This window comes from Chaetura pelagica, unplaced genomic scaffold (assembly GCF_000747805.2).
Source record: "Chaetura pelagica isolate M959 unplaced genomic scaffold, ChaPel_1.0 scaffold207, whole genome shotgun sequence".
Classification (NCBI taxonomy): Eukaryota; Metazoa; Chordata; class Aves; order Apodiformes; family Apodidae; genus Chaetura; species Chaetura pelagica.
Window position 1 is genome coordinate 3,653,005 of NW_009953929.1, and position 10,610 is coordinate 3,663,614.

A 10,610-nucleotide genomic window follows, 5' to 3' on the forward strand; every position below is an offset into this window, starting at 1 on the left:
CAATAATTTTTTTCATACTCAGTAACTAATATTTTATCAGACAGAATACATAATAGGACAGACTGTTATAAATCATTCCTACCCTAACCAAATTATCTTGTAGGACTAGTGTAAATCAGGAGTAACTGCTCTGCAGTTAATATAGTTTCACCAATGGGTAGAGGTGAAAAGTTAAAAGAGAAGAAAGAGTAAAGGCTCCTGGTATTGTTCCAGTTTTAAGAGACTAGCAGTGTGCTTTTAATTGCTGTATTTGTTTGTTCTAAGGTGAAAGATCTTAACTAATTTTAAAAGCTTATTTCTAGTAACTTGTTCACATTTTGGAACACTTTTGCTTTTCAAGTGTGGTTGGTTCCATAAGAAAAACAGCTTTGTACTGTCATACAATAGAAACATGTAAACAAAAAATTCTGTAAAAAAACTTTTCAAATTTGTTCTATACTTGTGCTTCTTCAGTAGATTTTTCTCTTGGTTGTTTCTTTTGAATACAAGGTTGTATAAGTAAAAATATTATTCCCACCATGTATAGCAAGCCAGATATGTAAAAAGAAAAATCGTATTTTTGTGTGATGTCATAGATCCAACCTGCAAAATAAGGACAAAACATGTTTGTTACAAACCTTGACAACAAGGTACATTGCATGCGAAAACATGAAAAATTCTGTACTTTTGTCTCATGACCTTTTACTCAAATCTATAGATGTTTTGTGGAAAAAAGAGGTGGTGGTTGTCACTTCCTCTAGATGCTACAAATGGAAATGTATAACAAAATCTTGACCATTCACCAAAACCCAAAACCAGTGCAAAACCTATCCCCTCATCTAAGTATCATGGAAGCCTTAAAATGGGACTCTATCCATGTGCCATCCTAAGAAGCCAAGCAACCTTCTCTCTAAAGCTGTATCATTTTCAAAAAAGTTATCACAGATATGACTTCAAAACAGACATTTTGGAATCCCAAGCCAATTAGTTCTTCCAGTTTACTGTTATCTTTGTAAAATGCCCGATACAGCAGGCTCGTTCAAATGCTGTGCCTTGTGCAAGTCACATTCCCAATAGCTTCCCAAAAGACTCACATCAATAAAAGATTTTTCAGGAGATATAATCTCAGCAGTGCAATGACTCTCATTTCAACCTCAATTCCTTTATAAAAGTACATTAAAGTTACTTCAGAAAGGTCTGAGTACTCAAAATAGCAAAATTCCCTCATGTCATGCTGGTTGCATTGTGATGTAACCTCAAGGCCAGAAGGTTTTTTTACATCAACTAATTGCATCCTATTTGCGTCATTACTAATGTCCACACACAATGATGTGTAGCACAGACTGAGGTGCTGGAGTAATATATAGTAGATTAAAACACTGCAGCTTTTCAAAGGGCACTGAATGAGCTTTCTTTTAAATCACATCAGCTCACTCAGCGGTGGGGAGAGAAGGTGAGAGCCTCCTCCCTTGTCTGGGGTGCTTGTGCTGCTAATAGCTTCAGTTCAGCCTAGTGCCATCCCTGGCTGACCACAGACATTACTCACAGGTTTCTTACTGCTTTCTTCTGATTTGCAGCTCTGTAAGAGACAGTGGTAGTCTGGATATAGTATTGGCAATGAATACCTGTGTATCTTCTGCACTTCCTCACCTCATTCTATGAGAAAAATTATAAGGAATGTTTGTTTAAACCTAAGTAACTTTAGGTATAACACACATACACTTCTACCTTCTGCTGTGGATGGCAGTAAAGAGATTATGAGCAGTGCAGTCCCCAAAGTAGGTATTTCTGGCTGAAGGAAGGCAAAGCTGAGTTAGTAAAAACTAACACATCCATTGGCAGCTTAGAATGGTGACACCCAAACACACTTTCTAGTTCTTGGGGGTAATACTATGGTACAAACATCTGCCTACCCTGAACACTAGTCATCATTTTTTCCCCTAGATACAGGCATGAGTATGTATAATGCATATATTACACAAAACACCTAAAATTAGTTTAAACTTTTCTAGTTGTAAAGGAGTGTGTAATAGTATTTTAAGAAAAGCTACAATTTAAAGGATAGACTGTAATAGATTTGGGTTATTTGCAAGCATTGTAATCTGAACTGTGTGAACAGTGAGCTGGTACCCAGCAGATGTGATCTGTAAATCCGTACAATTTAAAGCTGGATGTTAAGATCCCTTCTGGAGCAGCTGTAATTTTGTTACCTACACATGCTCATAACATAAGAAAGCTCAGTAATATCGAAAGTCACCCAGTTATTATACAAAAATCTGTTTGTTAGCAAATTGAACTTTTTACCTGCAAAGGGTGGTCCAAACAATGCAGATATTCCGTTGGCACAAATGATGATGCCATAGGCATTTGCAAGGTGTTTGATTCCAACTAAATCTTCAGTCACAACAGGCATTAGAGAAAAATAGCCACTAGAAAATCCTATCAGAGCACAAATCACAGCCAGGCCAACATATGTTTGCAGTAGTGGCAAAGTGAGAATGCAGGTGACCAGGGTAAAGTTAGCCATGAGGAAGACGTTCCATGTGCTGATGCACGGGAGATCAGAGATAATTCCAAGGATCACTTTACCAAAAATATGAACAATGGCTATAATGGATGTCAAAGGAAATATATTGTTCTGTCTAGATAAGTTGTACTGCTTGACTATTTCTGGAAGATGGATAAAGGGAATGACAAAGCTGCTATAGGCAAACAAAGCCCAAATTATAAAGGCCACAAAGACTCTATTGGTAAACAGTGATGCAGCCCCAAAGTAGCTGGAGTACCACATTGCAAAGCCCTTCCTGACTGTGACGGTCAGCTGGCTCACTGTCTTAAGGATGCGCAGTCCGTGCATATTCCTTCCACTTCTAGATTTCCCTCCAGTTTCCATGTGCTGAACACGGTCAAGCACTTCTTCATTTGTTGCCTTGTCTTTTTTTTCCAGTTCTTCACTGAGGACTCCATTAGATTTTATAGTCTCTGTAGAACGGGACAGAGCTTTTGCCTGGTTATCTTCACTATTACTTCTAACAACGTATTTTTCACTTACGTCTTTGAGAGAGAGGGGTCTCATGAGGGCCCCGCAGACACAAAGGTTGAGGGAGATAGCACCCTGGATGAACATGGCATTCCTCCACCCAAATTCAGTGCAGAGATACTTCAGTAAGGCAGTCATCAGGAAAGCTCCAAACCCCGTTCCCGTGGTACTGAGTCCTTGTGCAAGTGCTCTTCTCTTCTGAAAATACTGCCCTACCATGACCACCGCAGGCAGATAAACCATACCACTTCCAATGCCTATGAAAATGAAACCCAAAATCAATCCAAACTTTTTGCTGACAAAAGTGGTGAAAAAAAAATCAGGTTTATTCCTAAATTTTGAGTGAATATAGCAGTTAATGGCTGAAAAAAACTGAAACACATGGAGGATAAAACCTTCACCTCATTTTAGCATGACACCGCTGAAAGTCCCAAGCATTCCACAACAAATCAGTGAGAGTTAACATGGAAGTAAACATAAAAAAAAACCCTATTTCTAAATATCAGCATTTGTAATACTTGCATCTGGTCACAGTATGAGTGACCAGAAATTGCTCAGTGGGCACATCTTGTTGCTTGTGCTTAAGATCCAGACTGAGTTTTGGTCCTTGCTTTCTAACTGTGGAGCTACAGGGACTGAGATACATTTCAGGAGACAGCACAGAGGGGTTAGCCTGCTTGTGGGACTGAGCACATCTCTAATTTTGTAGAAATTCTCTCAATTGTACTTAAAAACCAGCACATTATTGGTACCTATTTCAAGCAGAAAGTGTTGAGAGTTGTTCAAACACATCATTAAAGGTAGCAGTTGCTCAGTTTTTTCTAACAACATTCCTGACAAGAATTCCTGACAAGAGGGGATTTGGACTAGAAGAGGTGTATTCAGAAGATTATTCCAAATTCACTGAAATGTAGAAGAGCGTTTTGGACTTAAAAGTTTTCCTAAATAGCTGATAATGTGGCTGCATGTGGCTACAGCATCACCTCCCTAAAGGAAGATTGGAGAAAGAGTGGTTACTCCAGCAACGCCTGACGAAAAGGACCTCACCATTACTGCAGTGTACCACAGTCAGACCTCACCTGTTTTGCCTGTTAGAAGTTTTTTTTTTATATGCAAATACATTATTAGGTTTTTAGTTTCCCCCCAAACCCAGACACAAACTTTAAGGAAAGAGACTCCCTGCCCTCTCAGGCTAGCCTGCTGTTGACTCCTGTGTTAGATCAGCCTGGGCTGTGCTGGTGTCAGTGTCCACTGCTCATCCCTGCACAGCCAGAAATAAGGCAGTTTCCACAGCCAGAAAACAAAGCATTTAAAAAAATGTTTTATCTTATTTTTTAATCCTGTGGGCTACACAACAAAACAGTCTCAGAACCTGCAAAGACATGCCACCTTCACAGGTAAATAGAGGGCCACAGGTCTCTCTGCTCTTTTTCCTCACAGATGTGTCACCCTGCACCACAATGGCTGTGGCAAGGCCAGCCCTACTCTCCCCCCTGCAGGGCCTCAGGGACCATTCTGTCCCTAGCCCACAGGGATTCCCGGCTGCCAGCAGCTCCAGGTGCCCAGCCCGCGGCTCCCTAGGATGGCAGAGAAGGGAGGAGGCTCCTCAGCCCCCCCATACTGCTGCTGCTGGGAGGAAGCTGGTGGCCAGGAAGGCTGTGAGGAGCTCGGGCAGGGAAACCAGGGTAAGGTGAGCAGCACTGTGGGAATGGGAGCTGCGGCAGCAGGGTGAGATTATAGGGAAGTACTTGTGTGGGTATCTGGCATTGCAGGTCACCCATGGGGAGAACAGGAGTCATGAGGAAGCCTGCGAGCCCTGCAGGGAGACCCAGAGGTGATGGCAGGAGGAGGCAGCCACTGTAAGTGAACAGCAGTCCCACATTTAGCAAAACTGAGAACATGAAAGAAACTTCCCTGAGGTAGCAGTGAGCAAAGTGACTGTGAGCAAGAGGATCAAATATACTTATTAGAAACGATGCATGAAATAAGGACACATGCATGGCCAGGGATAGAGCTAAATGGCTGGGATAGAGTTAATTTTCTTCAAGGTAGCTAGTATGGTACTATGTTTTGGATTTGTGACCAAAACACTATTGATAAAACAGAGATATTTTAGCTGTTGCTGGTCACTGCTTACACAGCATTAAGGCTTTTGCTGTTTCTCAGGCTGCTCTGCCAGTGAGTGGGTTGGGGTGCACAGGAAGCTGGGAGGGGACACAGCTGGGACAGGTGACCCCCACTGACCAGAAGGATATTCCAAACTGTATGATGTTATGCTCAGCAATAAAAATAGAGAAAGAAAGGAAGAAGGGGGTACATTCGGAGCTGTGACATTTGTTTTCTCAAGTAACCATTACACATGATAAGGCCCTGCTTTAGTGGAAATGGGTAAACATCTGCCTTCCCGTGGGAAGTAGTGAATAAATTCCTTATTTTGCTTTGCTTGTGCATGCAGCTTTTACTTCACCTATTAAACTGTCCTTACCTCACTTTTACCCTTCTGATTCTGTCCCCTATTCCACTGAGGGAGAGAGAGCAGCTGTGTTAGGCTTAGCTGCCTACCAGCAGTAACCCACAACATCCTTTAAAATGTGTTTTGAAGCAGTACGTAGTTATCAGAATCTGGTATTTTATCAGTGTGGAGCAACTCCTATAGAAAACATGTACTGTTTCTTCCTATGACAAAGAAAGGAGTTAGCTGGATATGCAGTTCAACAGTGTTTTAACATCTTTAAATACAACTAGTTAGAGTCTGGGTTATATTAATCCTTCCAATTAAAAATGTCCTCTAATATATTCACTTGGCAGAAACTGATAAAAACACCATCTTCACATGGCAGATATAAATCACAACAGAAGTCACTGGGCCCAATCCACTGAGTAAATAAGCTTTCTGAAAATAAAGGCTGTAAACAGTGTGAAGGAAATACTGGAATAACTTTACAGTCTCACTCCCTCTTTACTCACCCAGATAACCTTCAAAGGAATGAAAAAGAATGGAAAGAACTTCGAATCATTACTACTGCTCTTACCAGCTGTCACTCCAAATGTAAGGAAGAGGTAGTGCACGTTTGAGGCATAGGCACTCAGTATCCAACCCAGGGCATTCAATATCCCTCCAATTATAGCTGTCCTGCGGCACCCACACATGCTGATGAACAAACCAATGAAAGGACCTGTTGAAAAACATGAAAAAATGTTAAAATATTTCTTTACTTGTCTACACTCTATAGTAATTTTTCACAGGAAGATTATTCTTAATGTTTTAAACAAAATGTTAAACATCAGGCTACTCAGGCAATTAATTTTATTTTCCCTATTACTGTATAAAATTGTGGAAAGAAAAAATCAACCAACCGACCAAATACTTAGCAAATACCCACAGGACCTAAAATCAAAGTTGCCCCATGAAGAAGGGACAGTTTAAACAGAGGAGAAAACTGAAACCATTGTTCCCAATAGCATTGCTGGGTGACTGCAGGCCTTTTACACAAGGAACTAGAAAGTAAAAACTTTATTTTGTTTTCACTGGAATATTTTAGGCAGCCCTAAACACAACTTTTTCAATCTCAAGAGACAAAGATGCGTATATACATATATATATATATACATACAAACATACCCCTCCAGATATTATTTGGGGCTCATTCCACCATAACTTATGAAATAAATTTTAGTTCAGCTGCCAAACAGAAATATAAACCACCCAAATTCAACATTTTATCCTCCAAGAGAGAGTACACAAGCTTCACGGATCAGGATCATATTTTCTCAATTCTAGTGAGACCTTAAAGTCACAGGCTTCCTTTCCTGTCTCCTGGAGTGACTGTCTCCTCTACCATCTTTCTTGTTGTCCCCTTTCTCCTTCTAACTTGTAAAATTTGTGCTCATGACTTTAGAAAGGCAATGCAGGAGAACTTGGGCAGTTCTACTATTAAAATGGAAAACTGTAAGAAAACACTTGAGGGATGAGTGGCAAACATATTCTAAAAATCCATGTAGTTTTAAAATAAATTATTTTGGAACATACCTACAATAAGTGTAATGCCCATGCTGAGGGAGCTAACCCATGCTGTTAAGCCACGACTTTGATTAAACTCTTCAAGCCATTCAATGTTGAGTATTCCAAGGGCCATTTGGGACCCCATGATAAGTATGTGCACAAGAAAAGAGGAAAGCACAATCATCCAAGCCCATCCTCCATCAATGTTTGGATTAGGCTTAATTGGCTTACTTCCAACTTTGGAGTCATCTCCAAAATCATATCCAATATCCTCTCGACTAGCATACATTTTCTCCACAGTATTCTGAAACAAATGCAGAAAAACCCTTCAAAATACACACAAAATTATAATCTTTTATAGTTTGGTTATAGTGAGTACCATAAATCACTACCATATCTCACCACTGCAGTTCAGTGCAGTTCTACAGTGAATATGGAGTTTTCATTGTTCAAATGAAAATGCATAGAAAATTCTCTAATTAATGTATGTGTTTGCGTACCTTATTATCACAGCTGTCTGTGTAGGAATATTTACAGCTTGACAGTAGGCTGTATTATTTCCACTACTATACATTTACTAACTTGTTGGTGGCCAGGAGGACTCACTCGTCATGGGTTGACTGAGGTCACAAAAAAAGACGGGTCTCTCTCTGTACACTCCTCTGTATCACCTTCTGCTGCCTTTGTGCTCAAGTTGATAAAGCTTGGAATAAAAAAAGGAAATCCTGAAGAGGTAGGTAGATTAAGTTACCATATCTTCTCAGAGGAAACCACTTTTGAGATGCATTTCTTAATTAATAGTGGAAGAACAAGAGTGAAGACAAAGATAAAGATTGGAGGTTCTTGATTTTCAAAATGTTTGGCTTACATAAATTACAAGGGGACTGTTACTACCTTGCTGGAAAGCTTTTTATTAGAGTTAACTTAACAAACAGTTTGTTATTATGCTTTCAGTTTCCATAGTATTAATCCATATAATCTTACTGAAACTGAAGAATTCTTCTAAATTAATGTCAATGCCTTTCAGAATCAAACTGAGTAGCAGAGTTATGAGCGTATGTGTACGTAGGATCAGGCAATAGTAGTTAATCTGATTACTTTTATTTCTTCCATTGTTACTGTAAGATTGCAATACAATATGAAAATAAACTCAACCGCCATTTTTAATTAATTAACAGGTGCAGAACACAGTCGTTTCTCCATCTCATTTCTGCTGCAACATATTGAAATGTTAGCCTACTGTGGAGTACCACACAGGTTTCCATGGAGACTGGAAATTTAATGATACAAATTACCAGATATGGCAATTTTTTTCTTTTCTTCTCCAGAGAAATAAAAAGAGCCATTGGCTTCACAATAGTCCAAAGAGAGAAGAAAGTTACCAAAAATTCTTTTTAAAAGCTCCTTATATATTCTGTGAGCCCTCAGAATCTGTGCCTCAGGGCTAGTGCCTCGCTGCTGAAAACTGACAGTGAACAGAGTAACTCAGATTCTGTACTAACTGAAAATTCAGGCTCATCTTTAAATATACAACTGCATTTTTTATTCTCACGTTACTACACTTCCAAACTACTTTTTTCTTATTGCTAGACAAACATACAGAGACAGCCTTGAAGTATTTCATACTAATACATACACTAATACATGGACTCAGAACTGATTGGTCAAAGCTACCATTTCTTTCACAGCCACCTGCAGGTATATATAACCTCTCCAGACCAGCTGCTGGGTAAGTAACCTTTGTAGTTAAGCAACATATATAACAGTACAGGTAATGATGTGTAACTAAGGGAAGCTTGAACATGCAACACTCATCTTTGCAATCTTACTGACAGAACAGGCTTGGGTTGAGTACATGCAAGTTAATTTCATGCTTGCATCTACCCCTTCAGAAATCTTAAGAAAATGCATATATTCTCCCTTAGAACTGGATTTTTGCTTATTATTACTTTTATACTGCAAACTTTCCACTAATGTCACAAGCTTAGAGTGAACACACTCAAATCAAGGAAGGCCATTTCCAATAATTGCACAAACTCTCATGCTCTGGATGAAGCAAGGACAGGATGTTTGGATCCTTTCCTCGCTACTGACTCATCGTGCCACGGCTTATCGCACCCGGGAGAAGGGCACCTACCTGCCTTCAGCCTTCTTCCCACACCACAGCACTTCCAAGAACACAGTATCATGGAAAGCAGAGAAGCCCAAGGAGCTCTTTGCAATTGTGAAATCCTAGAGAATGCAATGGAAATGACAGCAGCTGATTTGTGAAGCCAACCGTATTTCCCCACACAAGCAAAGTAGTTAAGACCGACTCACAGGAAGTCTTTGCATACAGCCCCTCACAAGGGACTGAATTAAAGGCAGGAGAATCTGGATTTTTGTTTGATCAGCTGAAGGACATTTTTTTTCAGAAAAAATAAACTTTTTACATTGTATGCATGCACAGAATGCAGAGCTCTTAGAAAACTGGCCCAAACACTAGTGCCCACAAAGATGCTGAGCTTTTTTGAAAATCTGACTCATGAGCTATTTTAGGCACAAATACAGGTTCTGTAAGTAGACCAAAATTAGCAGCTAAACACCCAAGTTCCCTGTACCATCCATCAGTCAAGCTACAGCTCTTCAGCTTGTAGCTGAACTGGATCATCAAAAACATCTGATCTTGATACAAAACATCCATGTGATTAATAATTTACATATACTTGGGTAACCTCTTCCAGTACCTGACTATCTCTGTATAAGTATAGAATAAACTCATACTTTAAAAGCACTTCCAATTGATAACTCTTAAATGCATTATAAATAGTAATGACTTTTGCTTCACTGTATTCCCAGCACACACAATTACCTGCCTTTTGATGGCATAAAGAAAAAAATAATTTAAAAGCATAGTTTATTTTGGGTGTAATAAATTTTGGCAGTCTAACTTCAGCTTGCTAACTCATCAAGCACTTCAGTTGTCAATGACTTCACTACCGATGCAGATACTAGCCACTCATGCAGATCAGAGCCACTGTCCAAAACTGTGCATGCCCAGCAAGGAAGAGAAAATCAGGGAAATTTAACGCTTAAACCTCTGAGCTACTTGCCAGGTCACAGGCTGGCGTGGAGTCGGTGGCAGTTCAATTTCCAGAGTAGGGTTGCTGCCCCTCTGCCCCTGAGGGCTGTTTCCCAGGCCCTGCTCAGAAAATCCCCCGGTGCTGTTCTGCCTCCCTGTGACCCATGAGTGGCCCCACGTCCCCTGGGACTGGAGGAAGGGGCTCAGATCGTGAGCAGTTTTCTCCCCTTGGTGCCAAGGGAACGGCCAGCTCGCGTCAGGCGCTGTACTTCTGTTTTGTAAATGGTTACAGGGAATTACTGGAGCAGCCTGAAGGCAGGGGATGTACGTTCCAACCCTCCCTACCTCCCCCCAAGGCAGTAAATTTGGGAGCTTTACCCGTTACGCCCTCCCAGGCAGGCAAGCGAAGCCCCTCTCCCCAGCGCGGGGCAGCGCTTGTGCCCGGCGGCTGCAGCGGGGCCGGGCGGCGGCCGGGAGCCTGGAGCGGCGGGACCGGGAGCCCTTGGGAAGCCGGGATCCCTCGGGAA

The 10,610-nt window shown here is 40.8% G+C and overlaps 1 protein-coding gene across 2 annotated transcripts; it reads right to left on the reverse strand.

Moving 5' to 3' along the window:
- Nucleotides 1-341: 341 nt before the first annotated feature.
- SLC16A14 (solute carrier family 16, member 14) lies at nucleotides 342-7,311 on the reverse strand. 2 transcript variants are annotated; one of them, XM_010001638.1, is made up of 5 exons: nucleotides 7,050-7,311; nucleotides 6,052-6,195; nucleotides 3,017-3,276; nucleotides 2,284-2,986; nucleotides 342-582 (listed from the first exon to the last, which is right to left on the reverse strand). In XM_010001638.1, exons 1-5 carry the CDS (start codon nucleotides 7,309-7,311, stop codon nucleotides 434-436), a joined length of 1,518 nt encoding a protein of 505 aa, XP_009999940.1. In that variant the 3' UTR covers nucleotides 342-433. The 2 variants fall into 2 exon arrangements, with proteins under 2 accessions (XP_009999940.1, XP_009999939.1); XM_010001637.1 differs by having other exon boundaries at nucleotides 2,284-3,276.
- Between the last annotated feature and the right edge of the window lie 3,299 nt (nucleotides 7,312-10,610).

What these genes read in the sequence shown, in the direction of transcription:
- SLC16A14 (XM_010001637.1), bottom strand. Translation starts at nt 7,311, where the DNA reads ATGTATGCTAGTCGAGAGGATATTGGATATGATTTTGGAGATGACTCC. An exon ending in TACATTTGGAGTGACAGCTG is followed by an intron (nt 3,277 to 6,051) that starts GTAAGAGCAGTA and finishes TCATTTTCATAG; the next exon opens with GCATTGGAAGTGGTATGGTT. An exon ending in GTTTGGACCACCCTTTGCAG is followed by an intron (nt 583 to 2,283) that starts GTAAAAAGTTCA and finishes CTTATTTTGCAG; the next exon opens with GTTGGATCTATGACATCACA.